Source organism: Magnolia sinica, chromosome 16, assembly GCF_029962835.1.
Source record: "Magnolia sinica isolate HGM2019 chromosome 16, MsV1, whole genome shotgun sequence".
In the NCBI taxonomy this organism is placed as follows: domain Eukaryota; kingdom Viridiplantae; phylum Streptophyta; class Magnoliopsida; order Magnoliales; family Magnoliaceae; genus Magnolia; species Magnolia sinica.
Genome location: NC_080588.1, coordinates 37,008,634 through 37,032,461, shown reverse-complemented (window position 1 = coordinate 37,032,461; position 23,828 = coordinate 37,008,634). Strand labels below are relative to the sequence as shown.

Sequence of the window (23,828 nt, the reverse complement as noted above, 5' to 3'; positions counted from 1 at the left end):
CATCGCATGGAGCCCACATTTGATGTGCCATCGTGTGGGCCCCACTCCATCCATTACATGGGCCCACCTTAATGTGGACCATCATGTGGGCCAGGCCTTCAATATGGGTTGTTCATCATCTCATCCCACTTTTGATGTCTACCGTCCATCGTGTGGGCCCATCTCCAATAGCCACCATCCATCATGTGGGTCCCACCTTTGATGTCAACCATCCATCGTGTGGGCCCACCTTCAATAGCCACCATCCATCATATGGGTCCCACCTTTGATGTGGACTACTCATCAGGTGGGGCCCACTTGATATGGATAGTCCATGTGGGGCCCACCTTTGATGTGAACCGTGCATTAAGTGGGTCCACCTTGATCTGGACCATTCATCATGTGAGGTCCCACCTTCAATTTGTATCGTTCATCATGTGGGCCCACCTTTGATGTCAACTTTCCACCTTCAATTCCCACCATCCATCATGTGGGGCCACCTTTGATGTGGATTGTCCATCAGATGGGGTCTACTTGATGTGGATCGTCCATCATGCGGAGCCATACTTTGATGTGGGCCATCCATCATGTGGGGCCCACCTTTGATGTTAACAGTCCATTATGTGGGCCCACCTTGATGTGGACTATTCATCATGTAGGGGCACACATTCAATATGGGTTGTTTATCATGTGGGCCACCTGATAGAGAGGGAGGGAGAGGAGAAGCGACAGATGAGCGAGGGAGGTTGCAAAGAGATGTGTGAGGGTACTTTTGGTATTTAAAAAAATTGATAAAAGTCCTAACCTCTACCCACCTAAGCTCAATAAGCTCTAAAAAATTGATAAAAGTCCTAACCTCGAAATAGATTTTAATGTCAAGATTAATTTCAGCATTCCCATGCTGCCCTTCCCTTTTTTGTTTATGAGAAGTTCAATGCTACATCACATGAGATGGACTGGGTTTCTTGGCAAGTGTGTCAGTATGGCACAAATTTGTAAGATCCAAGCCAGTTGACATGTAAGCAGCATGGTGAACATGCCTTATGTAAAAGGCTAAGCTAGTCCAATCATCAGGTGGCTGGCACTTGTATGAGAAAAATGGGTGTTTGGAGAAAACGAGTAGCAGCCCATATTTTTTGTAGATATGTCGCTTACTTAACAATTGTACTAACCCAACTTTCTGCAGAGGGAATCCTCATAGCCCTACCTAATGAATGACTTGGATAAAACACACTCATGCCATGTTGGTTTGTTTGCCATGAAGCACTATAGATTCCATGCAAGGCAGTGCATGCCTCCTCTTAAAAGCCATGAAAGCAGGATAAAACTGTTAATACTCTGGCAGAGCGTGTCCTTAGGCACTAAGAAGTTGAACATGTGACACAATAGCAACTCCAACTACAATGTCCAAATCATATGCTCCTGTTTAGATTGATCACTAACTAAAAGATACAGTTATTTGAATTTCTTCCTGGACAATTAGTGGAAATTTAGTTGACTGTTGAGATAAAAATGGTCAATAGCCTGACTTAACAAACAAATTTATTTATTTATTATTATTTTTATTTTTTTATAAATCAAAGTTCAGGATGGCTCAATGGATCTGATTTCAAGGTGCGTACCTATCCATGGTAGGCTGAGCTATTTGGACAGTTTAATTGGAGCTAATCTGTGCCACTTGTAAGTTTTAAGTGCCTGTCTGTCAACCTTCATGCTTAGAGTATAGTATGAAATAACTCCCTAATAAGTGAAGCTCCACTTCTCTTGAAGGATGAGGCTACTTTTGATGGTAGTTCACCACAATGTTTTAGATCATGGTGACTTGTTCACAATAAGTCTATAACACATGATGCATAGGTGTGGCATTCTAAACCATTCAAATCGTGATTCCTGAGGGTAATTGTGGATAGAGTATAGCCTGAATAATTGCAACCATTCAAATGATGGCAATCAAATGGATGAATAAAATGGTTTACAAATTGCAACCCGGATTCTAAAGAAAGTAATCAATCATTAAAGATCGCCCAGTTAATGCTATTTTTATCCATTTTCTATCCATAGTGGGACCCATGACATGGATGTCCGGGTTACCCAAAATATTCTATACTCCATGCCAAATGTTTGGTGGAATAGTCAGCACCATTTTTAGAAGTAGAGGGAAAAGAAATCTATATGTATTTAGGCTAAAGAAATCTATGTGTTCTCAAACATTCTCGTTGTGCCTAGTTTGTCAAAGGTTATTGAGCCTTTTTGGAGTTTGTTTTAGTCGGGTTAGTGCTAACCATTACTTGTTTGTTTGACGTTGGGGAGAACAATCCTAATTGTGTGTGTAGATGTTAAAGTCATTCCTTTGTCAAAAGTTTGAGACGAAGATATTGGAGTTTTGTGGTACTCTCTTGGTACTGAAGTCGTTTAGTCTAAAGCACGATTTTCCATTTCTCAGTGACACTATGTTCTAGGTCTGTTGAATAAGACTACGATGTTGGGTTGTAAAGATGTTGATTCAACAGTGGATTTTAATAGGCTATACTTTGATATGGTGCTCTTATAGGTAATCTAGGTACTTACAAATGATTAGTGGATGGCATGTTTATCTCCAGATCACTTGACTTGATATATACCCTATGTTTTCGGTGTAGTTAGCTGGTTCATGTATGCTCTTTGTACATCACTTCTTAATCTAGTACTTTGTATCCTGCAATACTTGAAGCCATACCATTTTGTAAGAATTCACTATTAAGGTTCATCATAGGGTTGAGATTTGAGAAGCTTCGAAGAGACTTTCTCTGGAATAGTAGCTCCAATGGCCAGAAATTTCATTTCCTCTATTGGTCTGAGGTCTGCAGACCTTATTGTGGTGTGGGTGTGTGTGTGTCACGCCTGAAATACGGGTATATATGATGCAAGACATGAAATTCAAGTATGATGTGCAAGATTTTTCAGGCATTAGATCACAATAGTTTAGAAACAATTACACAAAATTCCACATCCCACACAAAAGTTCAAACACTCAATCAAGGGGAATCTTATGCGGATCTAGACCTACACATGCTAGGGCCGGATCAATCAAAGTTATAGACCAAACAAGAATCAAAGGATGGTAAATTCATCCATACATGCACAGAAATAATTCCCCCAATTTAAGGGATTCAGAAATTTCAATTCGGGGAACCCTAAGGTTGAAGAAAGGGCATAAAATTGGGGATTTGAGTAATTTAGGGTTAGGTTTAGGGATTTTGGGTGAAAGAAGAGTGAAAGAGAGGAGAGAGACAAACTAGAGAAGTACTGCACGTGTGGACAGTAACAATAGCCTAGACGCACGTGCGTATGATTTTGGCCGTACGTGTGTAGGGCCTACTATTCAGAAAAAGGTCACCTTGGCCTTGGTCGGCTAGGGATGGATTCCAAAACCTCTAAATCTCAGCTAGATCCGATGCACGGTTTGTGCGTGGTGCTCCGCTGAAGTTTCAGACCTCCTGCAGGGCCAGATTCTGAAAATCTGCTGTAGAAAGAAAAACGGCTGCAATAGAGGATGGATTTGAAGCGTAGGTGATTGTAGGAGGAGAAATATGGATGGAAGAAGGTGTGGGCGAATCGGGATAGGTGTGACTTTGCACCACGGTAGTCAGCCCTTCGAGGAAGGGAGGGTTTCACACCCAATTGAATCTCCATAATTCCGAAATTTAGAGGAGCAGAAAAACACAACAATTTTATTAATCTTCATTGAATAAAAAAGACTACAAGGGGTGCTTATTTATAATAAAACTCTATACTCTAAAACTCGCGTCATGTGCGCAACCTATTACTTGGCGACGAAGTAATAAAAAGTAACAACTAATTAAAGCAATCTAAACCGGATACTCCAAAAAACAATAATAAACAAAATCCAAAGTACTAAATTAATTGGAATAGTGGGCCACGATCATGAGAACCCATGGTGGGATTCACATGACTATCGGGTCCACTCCAACGAACCAAAACACAGCCCTCTAACTAGGAGGCCCTCCCTGGAGGTCGTCATCAATCCAGATTGATGGTGGGGCCCTTCTTGCGTGCGGGGGAGGGCATGCATGTACGCGAGATGTCCCCATCTATATATATATATATATATATATATATATATATATATATATACATACATACACACACATACACACACAATATTCACAATCATTCATGTCTTTATACAATTACTATAATGTAAATTTGAAAAAGGAGCGCTAGCGATGTCCTATGGGGGGGAATAGGACAATACCAAATAATTGAAATAAATGCAGAATATGTAAAGAATACAAAGATCTCAATTGTCTGAGTATTGAAACCTTGATTCTAAATAATTCGTAGAACAACCTTCACCTAAAATATTAGGTATGACAACCTTATTTCACTAATGTCTTTAAAATCAATCTTTCAAACTAGTAAGAGAATATAAAATGATTACAACATTCAACACAAGAATAATAAATATCATCCACCACCAAAAGATTAAAGCATTCACTTGTGTTTATAGTGGTTCGGTGCTTAAAACAACCACACCTACTTCACTCCCAAATTACTACCCTCGTAATTTTGGCTTTCACTATAATAAGGTTTTCACAGGTTCGCCTTAGCAACCTGATACAGTTCCTTGTGATTTTCACGGGCTCACCACAATTAAAAAACTCCTTTTGTGATTTTCACGGGCTATCATAAATAGAAACCCCACTGAGGATTTCACAGGCTATCTCAGACAAACCTCACTTAGATTTTCACAGGCTATCTCAGAAAAACCTAAAATGAAATACATTAAACGTACTTATCTTCAATATTGAGATTCGAAGATGTGATAGAAGTTTGTAGCAGAAGAACTTCTTTCTTGAACATAGATGACGCAGTGTTCAATCAGACAGAAATAGTCTAGGGTTCTATAGATTTTATAAGTGGAAAACCCAAATGCTACTTGATTCAATTCTCTTAAATCTCAAAGAAGAGTATAAATTACCCTCTTAGAATAAGATTAAAAAGATTTTGAGATAAGGGAATTGAATAAGCTATAAATTAAATTTATAAATACCAACAGATAGTTTGCGAGGACTTGAGCTTATTTCTTTCTTGCAGAAGGATTATAATAAACTTTCATTGTAATTTAAAATGAGAGAAAAATTCAATTTGTAAGCAAAGAGGTTGGAACTTCAGTTGGACGGATTCCACCGGATTCATTCCAACGACTATCGGATCGCGCGAGATGAGATCTATCCAAAATTTGGCTGGCTCGAGGTCAAATTTGGCTGGCCGAATTTGCTAATCGGTTGGCCGAATTCCTGCAAATTTCAAAAGATTACATTGCTGGAATTTCACCCGAACTTTCTCGGGCTAGTCGAATTTCAAGCTTAGGCTAGCCGAACCAAAACTTAGGCTAGTCGAATTTTCAACAGAACTTGTTATTTTGCTCGGGTTTGAAGTTAGGCTGGCCGAATTCCAGAGCAAAAACACTTATAAAAACCTAAGTTAATGAGTTTTTGAAAGTACCTAAACCTAAGGTCTTTCTAGGGTTATACCACCTGTGTTTTAGCAAATATATGAGGCACCTTGTCTTGAACTTTGACTTGATCTTGTCTTGAATACGTGCGGCGATTTCTTGAGAAAATGTGCTGATCTTGAGTTGATCTTCAGGCATGTAGAGTATTTATGATTCCATACTTGTGATCTGACCTTGAAGTACTTTTGTCTTCCGAAATTCGACAATCTATTTGTGCTTAACATAACAACACTTACAAAATTTGATTACAGCCAAATGTCCATGAGTACTAAATACAACAATATTAGGAAAACAACTATTCTATTATGCTAGATACATCACTCCAACTTTTGCAATACATTAGTAATTGAAAATGTAAACTGAGCCTAATGTATCCAAGCGCAAATGAAAAGGGTCAGCATGCTCGAAGGACTTCAGCTTGGTACTGGAAATGGTTAATTAAACTAGGTGAGCTCGACAGCTTGTAGGGTCACTTCTATCCCAAATCAAAAGTTACACGTTAGTACCATAACACAAGTTCAATATAATGAAAGGAGTTCAATACAGGAGATAACTTATTGAATCTCGTAAACAAGTATATGAAATCCAACATTCTCAAAATGATAATTAAGTTTATATGAACCTTCATGATCTTTTAGGAGTAATCCCAAGCAGAGTACCTGTAATAATCTTTTAGGGAATGACCCTAGGTAGAGCACCACGTAATAATCTTTAAGGAGTAACCTAGGGCAGAGCACTTGTGTGTGCTAATCTTTTAGAGAATCATACAGGGCAGAGCACTCGTGAATCTTTCGGGAATGACCTTAGGTGGAGCACTAGTGTTTGCTAATCTTTTAAGGAATCACCTAGGGCAGAGAACCCGTGATAATCTTTTGGGAATGACCCTGGGCAGAGTACTCGTGTGTGCTAATCTTTTAGGGAATCACCCAGGGCAGAGCACCCGTGTTAACATTTATACAACTCGCCCAACGATTATACTACAAGTTCCGAATACAAAGAGAAGAGATGACTAAACAATATATTCACAATTGGAATCAGCATACTAACATATTACGGCTAATGCATCTATGGAGAGAAAATACGAATTTGATATCGTGTAATTGAATAACATCACATGAGATTTCCAATAATGCATACAATTAAAAAATTAAGATTATACATCTTCAACTTTATGTGAACAATAACAATCATTAAATTGTGTAACAATATCAATGTGCAATTCACGAGATGGGAAAGATCACCTACTTGGTGTGATGACGCAGTGAGTCAACTCAATGAGTCACGCAATTAAAACTATAACTATCTATTTGAATCTAATGACTGGGTGGGGATTACCTGATTAATGACGCATACAAGGGGCCTGACTAATCCCTGGAAACACGCTTGAATTCGTGACCCAGGGGGTCGACTTGTCGAGTCAACTTGGTTCATCATTCTTCTTTCTTCTTCTTTCTTTTTGTCTTCCCATTTCCTTTCTTCCTTCTTCCCTTTCTTCTACTTTTCTTCTTCCAGAAAGTCCAGCCAACGGACGCTGGAAACGATCTCTTCAACGTGACTCAGCCAGCCACAACTTGTTGTCCTCTCGGATACACTCTCACTCTTTCTTGATTTCTCTCGTTTGTGCTTCTCTCTCTCTCTCTCTCTCTCTCTCTCTTTCCTTCTCTTGATTTCTTTCCTTTTGTTTTTTTCTTTCTTTCTTTTTCCATTCCCGATCTCTCTTCGAGGGTTTAAAAACTACAGTCCCAGAATCCGGTTTGGAGTGGGGTTTTAATGTCAAGTTGTGTTGCGTGTTTTCCGATTGGTTTCGTTCGGTTGACGCCGGATAGATTTAGATCAAGGATGATAATCAAATGGGCTATAAAATGTACAGTTTGGATTTGAAATTGCAGTTTATACCAAGATTTGAGTTGGGTTTGAGATCAGAGAAGATGGTAGTGGCTCTAATGCAGATTTTGTTTTAAGGGTTTTTATTCGGTATTGATTTACATGGACAGTGCAGATGGGTCCCATGGAGCTTGTGGGCCATTAAAATCGAAGGTTTGTCATACTTTGGGTCGATGGTTTTAGTTGTGAAGGATTTGGCTAAAACATGTTATTGTGAAGAATATATCTTGGGTGTTGTTTTTGCGGTTTGTTTGGACATTTCAGGGTGTTGGAGGATGGCAAGGATTGAGAGGTCTTGAATTCGAAGGGTCTAGATCATGATACGCATACCCCTCGAGCTTTTGTTGGGTTTCTGTAGCAAAAAATAACAGAGAAGATGGTGGGAGATGGAGGTGCAGATTCGGCTATTCGTCAGCGCATTTAGTGGGTGGTTTGAGACTCTTGGATGCAGTAGGAGATCAAAGATTTGACGGTTAGGATCAAAGAATAGTTGTCACGATGCTACTATTGTTCTTTTGTAGCCTGGCAATAATGGAGGAGGATGCATCACTGGTCTCTCGGCAGTGTAATCTACCTGCGGAAAATTGAGTTTGCAACGGGAACTAGGTGGGGTCCACTTGTTGTGTTTAAGGGAAATCCAAGCCGTCCATTCGATTTACTGAATTGAGTTTGGGCCATATGTCAAAAATGAAGCAGGTTTGAATCTAGGTGGGCTGCATGACAGGAAATTGTGGGGAAAGCGTCCGCCATTGAAAACCTTCTGGGGCAACTTGAGGGATGATCCAAATCATGACAATGGGCCCCACCAGGAGGGACGGTCGAGGAGGGAGAGAGATTGGAAAGAGGTGGTGTGGCTTTTGGTTCTCGTGGAGATGTGCGCTGCATGGGGATCCATGGGCCCCATAGAGCTGTTTGTGGGAAATCTACTTCGTCTATTCATTTTGGTCAAATCCTGTTAGGACATGGGCTCAAAATGAGGTAGATCCAAAGCTTAGGTGGGCCACACAACTTGGAAGGAGTGATGGGTAGGTGCCTATCGTCGATACCAACCTAGGGTTCAACGTGATGACCGACTTGAATTGGGTGGCCCTTCTGTAATGGATGGTTTGAATCCTTGAATATCCGACTAGGTTGGTTGATTCATGGTTGTCAGTCTGGGTTGGTAGATTTACCGCTAGATAGACTGGTAGTTTTCAGTTCGCATCCCAGATGGATGGACAATTAGATTCGGGTTCGTAGGTGACATACTTGTTGAATGGTTAGCTTAGTGTAAGACCAGTTGGATGATACTTTGGACGGTTAAGATTGAATGGCATGATTCAGGTGATAGGATTTGGGGTGGATGGGCAATTTGGATTCCAAAGTTGATTAGGCTGATGCGTTGCATAGATCATGATGATGTGATGGTCCAGATCAGAATTGAACGGTTGGATAGCTTACTCAGGCCATGAAGAGTATTCCAAATGGTTTAGATTGGTGATAGATCAAGTCTAACGATCGGTGAGTCTCGGGATGACTAGAAGGGGTGTGCGTGTACATGTATTCAAAGGTGGAGTCCTTAGATATCAATCTTGATGGTTAGATAAGTTTAAATGAGGATAATAAGTAAGATGAATGATTTAGGACTGCAGAGGACTATGTGCATGAGCAGATGTGATGATTTGAAGGTTGGTTTACTGTGATCGGGGGTTATGCTGGGATTCAGGTCTTGGCAGATGTCAATTATGCCCTTCTTGGCAAATGAGTTTGGTGCTTTAGTTCGGAGGGGGGTAAATGGTGGAGAGAAATTATCGCTTGTAAATATGGTACTGATAAGGGAGGTTGGTTTGCCAAACCCTCCTCTACTAAGCCTCTTCTTGTGGGAAAGCCATGGCTTCTCTTAGGTCTCTTATGTTGGATAGCTTTTCCTATGCTCTTGGTGATGGTAAGTGGATTCACTTCTGGCAGGATTGTTGGATCTTAGCTACTCCCCTCTTATCTCTCTTTCCTAGTTTGGTTAGATCTCACTCTAATTTGTCTTGCTTGGTAGCAAATTGCTTCTCTAATGTTGGATCTAGGGCGTGGTGCCCCCCTCATAGGAGATTGCTAACTGAGTTTGAGTTTCAAGAATTGCTGCCTCTTCTCAAGCTCCTCGATGGCATCAGGCTTGCCTTGGGCGTGAAGGATTCCATAACCCGGTTGCTCTCTTCTTCAAGCTGATTCTCGTCAAAGTTCTTGTACTAGAAGATGCAAAGCCCACCTTCTCCTTGGACTTTCCTTTGTTTGGTCTTACGGAGGCCCGCCAAAAGTCACCGCCTTCGCTTGGCTTCTTGCGAGAAGTAGAATTCTCACAGTTGATGATATGCAAAATCGGTGCATGGTCCTTCCTAATGTCTACCTTCTATCTCAACGAAGCTAAGATCATCAGTCACCTCTTTCTACATTACTCCTTTGCTAGGGATATCTGGTCCTCCATACTTGCCAAGTTCGATTATTCGATACCTCTTAGGTCATGCTCAACAAGATCATTGCCATGCTTTTCGCTTCGCACGGAAAAGATATTGGCTATTCACTCAAGCCCCTTTGGTGTCTCGTTGGTTTGATGATTCTTTGGGCCATTTGGAGAGAAACAAAAGTGCTTCCAGGACTAGTCCTCTTCTTCCGAAGTGTTGGCCGGAGTTCTTCGGAATGCTTTTGATTGGGCGTTTAGTCTTCCCTCTTTGGACTATAGTGTTTTCTCTTCTGTTCTAGGCTTGTAATGGGCTAGTTGGCTCCAGTCCAGTCCTAAGGGTTTTTCCCTACCGTGAGTTGTATGGTGGTATTGTTTCCTTGTTTTTGTTTCGTTTTGCTTTGCTTTTAGGTTGTATAGTAGGCTTCTAATTTGCTTTCTCTTGTTGTTTTCGTTTTGCTCTTTGTGTGTGTGTGTGTGTGTGTGTGTGTGTGTGTGTGTTACTCTTGGCTCCCTTTAATAAATTTTCTATCTTAAAAGAAAAAAAAATTGTTCATCATAGCTTGGTTATTCATGGATTAGGAAATTCTTTTTATACACAACACATCTCTTCCCTTGGCAAATCATGTGCAAATGCACTTGCATTTTTCTAGTTAGAGAAATGCTTAATCACAATCTAGGTTGATGTTGCATGCTAGCATTGGGTGCTCTGGGTTATATGTGATCATTACTCACTTATTGTATTTGCTAATTACTTAAGAAAATGATGCTCAATGATATTGAGGTTTAGCAATCGTATGGTAATATTTTTATAACAAATAGATCTTATTGTGATGCATAGCTTAGGAATGATAGTCTACAAGTTATGGTATAGAAATGGTAGTTATTTAAGAGCCTATTTGGCTTTGCTAAAAAAGTTTTTTTTATATCTTGATTTTGAACACCTTTTTAAGCTTTAATTGTGTTTGGTTACCCATTTAATTAATCAAATCTAGAAAAACAATTTTCCGAAATTGTGCTTTCTTCCACAGCGCCTAGCCCCCCATTTCCTACAGTCGTTTATGCTTTTATGGACATGTAAAAAACATTAAATCTCTCTCTCTCTCTCTCTCTCTCTCTCTCTCTCTCTCTCTCTCTTGGAAGGTTTGTTTATTGCACACAAGTGTAGAGCCATACACCTGCACATGTGCCATCATGGCATGTAAGTTTGATATCAAATCCATCTACCGATTGGTCCGACCATGTTTTTCCTAAAATTGATTTGGTTCACTCAGGTGGTTGGCCCCAATATTGGAAATAGGTGGATGGGTTAGAAAACTTCAGGTGTTTTAGAACCATAGATTTGTTTTGCAAAATGCGGCCTACCAGACCAGTGGATCAACCTAATTCTTGGTCTTGGGCATAAACGTAGTGGTACCTTTCTAATGGATGGATTGGATCTCGGAACTATGTGGCATGATGGCAAACACGTGGCATGTAGGTGTATTGAACACGCATGTGGCCATAACAAATATCATCTATGGAGAAGCTGGACAAACGCGACTTTCCTATAACCCCCCACTTGGAGAGTTGTGGGGCCCACTGCGATGGCTGTTTGACACCCACTCCATAGATCCAAGACTTAAGTGAGCCACACCACAGGAAACAGTGGAGATTCAACGCTCACCATTGAAACCTTCATGGGGAGATTGTTTTTCCTATGTATGTTTACAGACATGCACTTTTTCACATAAGCAATTCTCATGAAACAATTCTAGAGAATTGTTTGTTGAGAATCAATTATGCAGTTACTCGAAGCAATGCCAAACAGGCTCTAAATCTCTCCCTGCTAAATATATACAGAGAAATACTTTCATTTCTTGAGCTTAGTTGAAATTGTCATTAGAGTTCATCATCCCCCTTTTGCATATTTTTCACCTCTAATGGTGTGTAGTATGGTTTTTTTTTTTTTTTTTTTTTTTTTTTTTGAACTTTTTCTCTGCAGCGCAAGTAATTACTGCAGGCCTGGACAAGAAAATAATGTTTTGGGATATGCAGATGGCAAATTGCAATGTTGGATATTCAAAAACGGTAGATGCAGAAGTGGAGTCTATATCATTATCTGGATTGCATCTACTAGTTGCCACTGGAACAACTGTAAACATGTATGACTTGCGAAACCTAAACGGACCAGTACAAATGAAAGAGTCTATTGATTATCGAATAACACGTATCTGTTCATTTCCTAACTACCAAGGTATATTCCTCTTCTTCTTCTTCTGCCTCTCTCTCTGATATCTTTTTGTGCATCCCATTAATGTTGTAAAATGTAAATTTTTTGTTTGACTACTGAGCTACACACATACATTTGAAAATTAATGGAATTTTATTCAAAGACGTGAAGAATATACAACAGCCGGACCCTGATAACAGCCCCCATTACAACCAAAGAATAAAAGCCAAGGACTCAACGTCCAAGGACTTTGAACTAGAAGCCCATCCCATTACATCTAATTTAAGTAACCTTTCCATACACCTCTGAAACAGTCACAATTTATTCTGAAAACATCTATTACATCTTTCCCTCCCAAATGGCCCATAGGACTTCGAAGCTCACTAGATGCCACACCACCTTTCCTTCTTTCCCTACATCGTCACCATGCGAAGCCAACAAAAACGCTCAATAGATCCTTGCATTACCCACATTACCTAACAAAGAGACAACTTTTGCCCATAACCCATGAGCATAGGGGCAAAGAATAAACAAATGATCCACTAATTCCATATCTTGTAAACACATAATAAATATGTTGGGAAGAACCATTGCTGTCTTTTGAAGGTTATCTCTTGTGAGCACCCTCTTCTTTCCTGTCAATCACACAAAAGCCACAACTCTTGGCCGGGCTTTGTAGAACCAAACATGAGACATGTGGGCTTGTTTCTCCCTTGATTAGTTGCTTCAAAACAAGTTGAAGAAGGATCAAACAGAGAACCGGCCCTATTTTTCCTTAATCCAAATCCTCGCATCCCTTTCACCTAACACTAGGAGAACGCTCTAAAGGTGCTCTAGGAGCCTAACAACATCATTCACTTCCTCGCTTGAGAGGCTCTTATGGTGAGGAGTCCAAACCACCACCTTTGTAGAAATGGTAAAACATTGGGCTATAGGAATATTCTTCCTCGGAGTTAGTCGTGCTAGCCTCGGAAATGCACTCTGAAGTGAGCACTCCCCTAGCCAAATGTCTTCTCAAAAGTGAACCCTTGTTCCATCTCCAAGAGCAAAATTTACACCTTTCTTGAACTTGGGCTCCAATGATGCTACTGCCCTCCACATCCCCAAGGCCCTATATAAGAATGAGTTCCTTACCCACCAACCCCCTTCTTGGAACTCCTACTTGTTGGCTATCGCCTCCCTCAATAAACTCCTTCCGACCCAAATCTCCATAACCACTTCCCAAGGAGTGCAAGCTCTATGGTCATCAAGTCCCTTATACTCGATTCCTCTTCTCCATATAGACAACAAATAATGCAGGGGCATTTTCACACCGGGCTTGAGTGGGGTGGCCTGTGGGATGCAGGGGTACACTCAGGGTGGGTGGCCTGCATAACCCATGGATTTGGGGCCCGTGTGAGGCGGGTGACTTGTGTGAGGCAGAGCCCATGGATTTGGGGCCCACGAGGGGGCGGAACCCATGGATTTGGGGCCCACAAGGAGGGTTTGACCGATGACCTAACCCATGAATTTAGGGCCTGGGCTATGAGATAAAGGGATTAATTTGTCATACTTTATCAGTTCGAGCTTTTAGATCAAGTGGTTTGTTGTCCTACATCAAATTGGTATCAGAGCGGGAGGAACAAGCAATTCAATATCAGTTACGTATCGGCCGATATGTAACGGTAACGGTCCGATCTGTTACGCGATACGGGGTCGTAACGGGCACTAACCTATGGATTTGGGGCCTGGGCTATGAGATAAAGGGATTAATTTGACATGCTCTATCAGTTCGAGCTTTTAGAGCAAATGGTTAGTTGTCCTACATCAAGTTGGTATCAGAGCGGGAGGAATAAGGAATTCAATATCGGTTACATATCGGTTGATACGTAACGGTAACAGTCCGATCCGTTACGTGATACGGGGTCATAACAGGCACCCCCCGATTCTGTGCCGTAAGTATTTTTTATTCCACTAGTTTTTTCTTCTTTTTAAGGTCTGATTTTTCACTTTTTTTTTTATACTTCTTTCTTCCAAACTCTTCCTAAATCATTCTTTTGCAATTTTCGACCACTCTTAGCTTGAAATTACAGATAAAAACAACTTATATTAAGGATTTTCTTGATTCAAAGCTCTATGGGCCATTTTCCAGAAATTCTTCAAAAATAGGTATTTATACTTTTTATTCAATGTGTTGCTATTTTAATGGTAGAATTTGATGTGTTAATCATAATAGAACATATTAATATCCATTTTACAAATTATTGTTGTGATTTTATATATATATATATATATATATATATAAATATATATATATATATATATATTTTTTTTTTTAATTTTTTTCTATTTACGCACTATTTTCAGTCATTTTTTAAAAATTTGAAAAATCAATTTTTATTCAATGTGTTGCTATTTTAATGGTAGAATATGATATGTTAATCATAGTAGAACATATTAATGTCCATTTTATAGATTATTATTGTGATTTTATATTTTTTTATAATTTTTTTCTATTACGCACTATTTTTGGCTCTTTTTTTAAAATTCGAAAAATCATTTTTTATTTAATGTGTTGCTGTTTTAATGGTAGAATATGATGTGTTAATCATAGTAGAACATATTAATGTCCATTTTACAGATTCTTATTGTGATTTTATATTTTTTTATAATTTTTTTCTATTTACGTACTATTTTTGGCCTTTTTTTTTTAAAAAAATTCGAATAATCATTTTTTACTTAATGTTTTGTTGTTTTAATGGTAGAATATGATGTGTTAATCATAATAGAATATATTAATGTCCACTTTACAAATTATTATTGTGATTTTATATTTTTTTATAATTTTTTTCTATTTACGCACTATTTTCGGCGTGTTTTTTTTTTTAAAATTCGAAAAATCATTTTTTACTTAATGTGTTGCTGTTTTAATGGTAGAATATGATGTGTTAATCATAGTAGAACATATTAATGTCCATTTTACAGATTCTTATTGTGATTTTATATTTTTTTATAATTTTTTTCTATTTATGCACTATTTTCGGGCTTTTTTTAAAAACAAATTTTAAAGATCATTTTTTATTTAATGTGTTGCTGTTTTAATGGTAGAATATGATGTGTTAATCATATTAGAACATATTAATGTCCATTTTACAAATTATTATTGTGATTATATATATATATATATATATATATATATTTATTTATTTTTTTTTCTATTTACACACTATTTTCGGCCCTTTTTGAAAAAATTCAAAAAATCATTTTTTATTTTATGTGTTGCTGTTTTAATGGTAGAATATGATGTGTTAGTCATAGTAGAACATATTAATGTCCATGTTACATATTCTTATTGTGATTTTACATTTTTTTTTTTAATAAATTTTTTTTTTCTATTTACGCACTATTTTCGGCCTTTTCTTTTTAAAATTCGAAAAATCATTTTTTATTTAATGTGTTGCTGTTTTAATGATAGAATATGATGTGTAATCATAATAGAACATATTAATGTCCATTTTACAGATTCTTATTGTGATTTTATATTTTTTAAAATATTTCTTTTCTATTTACGCACTATTTTCCGCCCTTTTTTTTAAATTCGAAAAATCATTTTTTATTTAATGTGTTGTTGTTTTAATGGTAGAATATGATGTGTTAATCATAGTAGAACATATTAATGTCCACTTTATAGATTATTATTGTGATTTTATATTTTTTTATAATTTTTTTCTATTTACGCACTATTTTCGGCCCTTTTTTTTTTTTTTTCTAAATTCTAAAAATCATTTTTTATTTAATGTGTTGCTGTTTTAATGGTAGAATATGATGTGTTAATCATAGTAGAACCTATTAATATCCATTTTACAGATTTTTATTGTGATTTTATACTTTTTTTAATAATTTTTTTCTATTTACGCACTATTTTTGGCCTTTATTTTTTACAAATTCGAAAAATCATTTTTTATTTAATGTGTTGCTGTTTTAATGGTAGAATATGATGTGTTAATCATAATCGAACATATTAATGTCCACTTTACAGATTATTATTGTGATGTTATATTTTTTTATAATTTTTTTCTATTTATGCACTATTTTCGGCTTTTTTTTTTAAAAAAGAAATTCGAAAAATCATTTTTTACTTAATGTGTTGCTGTTTTAATGGTAGTATATGATGTGTTAATCATAGTAGAACATATTAATGTCCATTTTATAGATTCTTATTGTGATTTTATATAATTTTATATATTTTTTCTATTTACGCACTATTTTCGGCCTTTTTTTAAAAAATTTTAGAAATCATTTTTTATTTAATGTGTTGTTGTTTTAATGGTAGAATATGATGTGTTAATCATAGTAGAACATATTAATGTCCATTTTACAGATTCTTATTGCGATTTTATATTTTTTTATAATATTTTTCTATTTACGCACTATTTTCGGCCCTTTTTTTTAAAATTCGAAAAATCATTTTTTATTTAATGTGTTGTTGTTTTAATGGTAGATTATGATGTGTTACTCATAGTAGAATATATTAATGTCCATTTTACAGATTATTATTGTGATTTTATATTTTTTATAATTGTTTTTTCTATTTACGCACTATTTTCGGCCTTTTTTTTTTTAAATTCGAAAAATCATTTTTTATTTAATGTGTTGTTATTTTAATGGTAGAATATGATGTGTTAATCATAGCAGAACATATTAATATCTATTTTATAGATTCTTATTATGATTTTATATTTTTTTATAATTTTTTTCTATTTACGCACTATTTTTAGCCTTTTTTAAAAAAAATTCAAAAAATCATTATATATTTATTATGTTGCTGTTTTAATGGTAGAATATGATGTGTTAATCATGGTAGAACATATTAATGTCCATTAACATATTCTTTTTGTGATTTTATATGTATATTTTTTATATTTTCGAATTAGTGACTTTATGTTTATATTTTCTTATATTGGACAGGTTTTGGAGCTTCTTAGGGTTTAGAACATAAAGTCATCTTTATTGATTGGATTTTGAAAATTGTATATAAATTTAGAATAGCGAGTAGACTCACAATCTCACATAGACATAGGTCATATCTAATTTATATCTAGTATCTACCTAAGGAAATGTTGGGTCTAGCTAACAAGTGAGGATATTGGATGGTAACATTGTCAGATGGTTGGTGGTACTTGGCACCAAATGAAGTGCAACTATTGTGATAGACTAGTAATTGGTGGAATTACGCGTCTCAAACAACATTTGGCACATCGAAAGGGTCAAGTTGCGGGATGTACTAGAGTACTGAAAGAGTGATTTTAATGCAAGCTACTTTGGATGAGTCGAAGGGTAAACGTGCTGCTGGACAAAATAGGAAAGATGAGATTTTCGACGCGATTCGATAGGAGGGGTTTGGTCCTGAATATATGGGCGTTCGTGATGAAGATATTATTGATTCTGACGAAGATTCAGATCGGGAATTAACTATAACTAGGAGAGAGAGCATGCGTCTAGCTCGTGAAGAGGAAAAATGTCGTCGCATGTTTGGCGCGAGTGGGTCAATACGTGATGGGGGGGGGGGGGGGGTGGGTTACGATGTTTGGGAGTCGACAAGAGACATCTTCACGTGATGCCCCTATACATTTAGATGAAGAAGTAAATGAGCCTAGGAGACCCTCTATTGATCCAATCATGTTTAGGAAAGAATCAATTAAACAAAAGAAGATACAACAAATGTGGAGTAGAACTTCCATTGAGAAGCTAGGTAGGGCAGCAACAAAGTTATTTATACAAGCCAACATACTTCTTAACGCGGCTAATTCTTCGTATTGGTAGGTGGTAATTGATGCAGTGGCAGAAGCAGGTGAAGGAATTAAAGCTCCCACGGTTAGAGATATTAAGGGGAAATGGACAGATGCAGAGTATGCGGATGTGAAAGCATACGTGGCTACCTTTAAACCTGTATGGCAGGCCAGAGGATGCACGGTCATGTGTGATGGTTGGACTGGCCCAACCAGACGTAACATGATCAACTTTATGGTGTACTGGCACGTAGGAACTATATACCACAAGTCAATTGATGCCTCAGACATAACAAAAGATTCTAATTATATTACTGGACTAATGGATAAAGTTGTGGATGAGATTGGAGAGGAGAATGTAGTGTAGATTGTGATAGATAATGAAGCATCATATAAGCTTGCAGGATATAAGTTGATGAAAAAGAGACCACATCTTTTTTTGTCACAATGTGCTGCCCATTGTATTGATCTTATATTGGAAGATATTGGGAAGAAGAAGAATGTTAAGGAAATGGTTGAAAGGGCAAGAGAAGTGACGACGTTTATTTACAACCACAATCAAATAGTCACAATAATGAGGAAGTTCACGAAAGGACGAGAGTTGTTGAGGCTTGCAGCGACTAGATTTGCAACAAACTTTATAGCATTAGAGAGTTTATACCAGTATAGGGGAGAGTTGAGTGAGATATTCGCTTCCCGAGATTGGCTCAACACAACATGGGCAAAGGACATCAGAGACACCGATTGAAGTTGCAAACACCATACGGGACAATAAATATTGGAAGAGGGTCAAGTCGATCCTAAAGGTGATGGAGCCACTAATGAGGGTACTCCGTCTTGTTGAAACCGACGAAGCACCTACCATGGGCTTCCTATACGATACCATGGATAAGGCAAAGTTAGCAATTCAACGTAATTGTAGAAGCTGAGAGTCTTATTGGAGGATGATCGACAAGAGATGGACAAGACAACTTCATCACGATCTTCATGCAGCAGGTTACTATCTAAATTCTAGGTACAGATATGCCCAATCATTTGTTGCGGATAATGAAGTTCGTGTCGGGCTAAAGAATGTAATAAAGAGATTAGAGCCTGAGTTAGATATGTAAATAAAGGCGTTGAACGAATTTGATACATTTGGAAATTGCCTGGGTAGCTTTGGAGATGCTTTTACACAGCATGCAGTATCTAGATTGCAACCGGTCGAATGGTGGATGAATTTCGGAGAGAGTACGAAGGTTCTCCAAAAAATTATAGTAAAAGTTTTGAGCCAGACAACATCTTCTTCTAACTGCGAAAGGAATTGGAGTTGTTTTGCGCTTATTCATTCAAAGAATATGAATAGATTGCAGACTAGGACATTGGATAGACTTGTTTTCATGCACTACAACATGAAGCTAAGAATGCGACGACATCATAAAAGCATTACAGCCGCCGATGATATAGACTACTGTCCAATAAACTTGGAAAATATTTATGATGAGGATGACCCGCTCCTACCTTGGTTGGAAATAAGGGAAAAACAAATTGAAGAGGATAGTGAAGAATTGAAAATTGATGACCCGCTAATACGCACATTGCAATAAGAGAGTCGTGCAGCTGTGCTGGACCCAGTAAGAGGGGCAACTTTTATGCCAAGTACTAAAGATCAACAAAAGAGTACGAGCAGTGGTAGCTTGACCGTGTCGGATGATGGTGATGATGACGCCTTTGCCCCTGGTGCTGGCACTTCTGGTGTTGCTCAGCACACTATACAGCCATCTATAGATTGCGATGCCGATGAACATTGACAAGGTAGTACATGAGGTCGGACTTATGAGTGTACTGAGTCACGATACAGCCAACAGGAGGGTAGGTCTAGTGGTACACTGCGTCTGGGAGGTTCGGAACATCAGCAGGCTCATGGTCCTGGTTATTATGATGGATATTCTTTTGGCCAATTGGATTATGATTATAGTTATACTGGAGCTTGTTCCATCACATTCATGTTGGAGTAGTCCTCCCGATCCATATGCATATGATTATAGATATCCAGATCCAAATCCAAGTTACTCATCACAGACACACTCTCAATCTCAAGATTCTCAACAGCCTGAGTACGGGCACCAGTATGGCTATTCGACGAGCACTAGTAGATATCCTTACTCGGGGTCGGAGTCGTTGCCTAGTCATGATCAGTCATCCTCTGGTTTCGTTGATCTAGTATTTCCTTCTGGCACTGGATATTATGGATATGCAACACCTCCACCTATTGGACAGCCTCAGCCCGATGATGACGATGACAATGATGTGGAGCTCGAGCAACCACAAAAAGGCAGATTTTCATTTTGGTAGTGACTTGTGATTGTAAGTATATATTTGTATTAAGGTAAGTATTTGCAGCATACAACAGTATTATTGCAAGCAGCCAAGCACACACTTGACACTGCTGAAGTTGTATTTAAAATAGCTCCCCTAACAACCAATCAAGTAATCCTTAATCAAGTCGTAGGGGAGTATATCAGACACTAATTTTTTATTATTAATATTCTTGACTTGAGGATGACAGGTCACAGGACAAGAATCACGGTAACAGTCACAGGTATGTTAAATTGTTAATAACTTAATATAGAATAAATTATGAAAAATAATTGTAAACACCTACACATGTAAGATATTTTCATATTACATTCATTCTAATATATCTATCATTGATAGTAGATAGTTAGAAAATTAAATATATGAGTTTTGCAGTCAAATCCAGGTTGTCTGGTTTCATAAATTCATCAGACAGTCCGATAGAACTTCTCACCAAAGAGTGGACCGTTACACCACCATAAACATGTTCCAATTTATAAATGAATACATATTTGGAATGCTTAGAATATTTCGGATTTAATCCATATTTTTTCATATTTTTTGGCAAAAAATAAAATAAAATTGCACCGTTATGGGCTGTTATGCCCCCGTATCGCCGTTACACCCCCGTATCCGTATAGGTAACGGTGGGCATCGTTACGCCCACCGATACCAATACGGAATACCTTAGGGAGGAATTTGTCCAAATTCAAAAGGAGGAATTTGTTATGTTCTGTGGCTCCTTGCCATAAAAAGTCTCTTCTCCACCTTTCCAATTTGGCTTGAATAGCTTGAGGGCATTTAAATATTGACATGAAGTAAAGAGGGAGATTCGCCAAGGCCGCTTTAATATGAGTGAGTCTAACACCTAATGAAAGATGCATACTCTTCCATTTTGACAACCTTCTCTCAGCTCTTTCAATCTCTCTATCCCACAGGTGCCTTGCCTGTTTTCCAATGGAAAGAGGAAGGCTAAGATATGAGAAGTAAAAGAACCTACCCCACATCCAAAAACATATGCCACTCTCTCCACCTCCACCATGCCATACGAATGCCCAACATCTCACTCTACCGAATATTAACCTTCAAATTGGAGACGACTTTAAAACACCTCACTATTTTTCTCATGTTTCCCACCACACCTTTGTTCACCTCACAAAATAATATAGTATCGTCTGCAAATTGAAGATGGTAACACAAAATCCACTCATTCTTAATATTTAATATGCAAACAATAAATTTTTTCCTTCCTTACGCCTTGAATCAATAAACTTGTTAGCCAAAACCATGGTAACTAAAAATTGTCTTCCAGCCACGAACGCCCCTTGAACCTAAGAGATTGCATTAGCAAATACTACCCTCAACTTGGAAGTAAGAATCTTAGCCAGGATCTTGTACGAGCCCCCAACCAAATTGATAGGCCTGAAATCACCCAAACTTTCTGCTTGTTCCACCTTCGGAATGAGGGCTATAAATGAAGCACCTAGATCCAACGACAATCCTCCTCTTACTAAGAATTTTGATAAAAAGTTTATTATATTGCCTTTTACTACTTCCCGGAACTCTTGATAGAAATGCCAAAAGGAACTCCACTAGCCCTGGAGCTCTCTCCCCCCAAAGCCTCCACTCCAACTTTCACTTCCTCCTTCGAAAAAAGTTTTTTTTTTTTTTTTTTAACTTTTATTTCTTCCAAAAATAAGGCTTCCTCATCCAAGATTTGATTAAATTGAAGATTGTTTACCATCCTTCATCCAATAACAACTTCCTATAGAATTGAACAATGGCTTCGCACACTTGGCCTTTCCTTCTACCCTTCTCCCATCCACCACCACACTGTTAATTTTTTGCACCTTGCTTGAGCACTGGCTATAATATGGAAGAACTTGGTATTTTTGAGGTTGTTTTTAAGCAATGTGGTTTTAAATCTCTAGCTCCACTTAATTTCCTCCTACTTAAGATGATGTGAATGCTCAGTGGCTAGTGCCTTGTTGCCATCAGAAAGAACACCCCCCCACCCCCCCCCCCCAAATAATAATAATAAAAAATCTCTTGAACATTTTTTAGAATGTTGTCCACCTGACCCTCTGGTTGCCTTAGCACCTCCCACTTGTTGATCTTCTCTTTTAGGAGTTTATGCTTTCCGCCTAAGATAAACCTCCCATATCCTTCCACTACGAAGGACTCCCACCACTCTTTTACAAGCTTAGGAAAGCCCTCCACCTCTAGCCACCAAGTCGAAGTGGAAAGGTCTTGGCCCCTAGTTCTCCTCATCGTCATCCAAAAGAATTGGGGCTGTGATCGGACACCGACCTTCGGGAATCCTTTGCACCACTAAAGGAAACTTCTCCATAGGAGACCGGAAATCTATCAAGCCTGAACATAACAGTCTTCTCTTGCTTGCTAGACCACGTGAAGATCAACCATTTCGTTTCTATCCACCCACTTAGAAAAGCCTCTCATACTTCGAGTGATATAACCACTGTTTGATTTTTCGAAGGCGAATTTGACCACATTGAAATCCCCTCCCACACACCACGGCGACTTCCATTTCTCATGGATGGAACTTAGCTTTGCCCACATCGAAGGATGCTGGTAAACCATCTAATGGTTCCATTGTTTGTGCGAAGCAGTGGCCGTTGGTTTTAGGATAATCAAACGGATTTCAATATGGCAGAATTGCTACCACTTCTTTTTTTTTGTTCTTTTTAGTTTTTTGGGTAAACTCCTGTCATAGTTCACTGCTATTAAAAATAGTGGTGACTCATCCACCATACACATGGCATAGTTGACTTGATTATGGATCGAGGATAACTTAAAAATCATTTTTTTAAAACTATTTTATTGCCTGTTTAATTTGGATCACTCAATATTTTGCACTTAAAATAGTCATTTGGTAGCCACTCCACCAGGAAAGTTCGATTGCTCGTTCAGTCTGATTTTAGAGCATCTTTCCACAATCCAACGCACAATTTGGACGGATAGAAGTACATGTGTGCCACATGTAAGGAGGATGATTCCCTACCATTTTGCAAATTGCGGTGAACTACTATTGGAGTCTTATCCTTAGTTCGTATGTTTCAATGGTTTATGTGGAGAAGTAGAATTTTGTTCCTTTTCTGGTATGCAAAATGTGCTAATGCGTTGACTCGCTACTGCTTCTGGATGATTTGTTGGCTTCAAGTCCTCAATCCTTTATCTCCTTGTAGTTTGTCATAATTCGAAAACTTCTGATATTTTCATGTGTAATCATCATCATCATCATCATCAAAGCCTTATCCTAACTAATTGGGGTCAGCTACATGAATCCTGTGATAAACTAATGCAGGGGCATTTTCACACCAGGCTCGAGTGGGGTCGCTTGTTGGATGTAGGGGCACACTCAGGGTGGGTGCGGCCCACGAAGGAGGTCTTGTGTTTGAGACTCCTCACCGGGGGTGATTAATGCGCATTTCACACTAGGCTCGAGTGGGGTAGCCCGTGGGATGCGGGGACACACTCGGGGTGGGCGGCTCATATGATTTGGGGCCCACGAAGGGGGTTTGGCCAAGGTCCTAACTCACGCGATGTGGGGCCTGGGCTATGAGATAAAGGGATTAATTCGCCGTACTCTAGTAGTTCAAGCTTTTAGAGTGAGTGGTTAATTGTCCTGCATTAAATTGGTATCCAAGAAGGAGGTCTTGTGTTCGAGACTCCTCACTGGGT

At 38.3% G+C, this 23,828-nt stretch overlaps 1 protein-coding gene across 15 annotated transcripts in view; it reads left to right on the top strand.

Moving 5' to 3' along the window:
• Nucleotides 1–23,828, top strand: part of LOC131228676 (mitotic checkpoint protein BUB3.3) — a 70,384-nt gene that overhangs the window by 36,775 nt on the left and 9,781 nt on the right. For all 15 annotated transcript variants that reach the window (XR_009163053.1, XR_009163056.1, XR_009163052.1 and 12 more), the window contains one exon: nt 11,794–12,045. Coding sequence is in view for 8 of the 15 variants with exons in the window: in XM_058224514.1 (XP_058080497.1) it covers nt 11,794–12,045 (252 nt within the window). In the remaining 7 variants the exon portion in view is untranslated. The remainder of the gene's footprint in view (nt 1–11,793; nt 12,046–23,828) is intronic.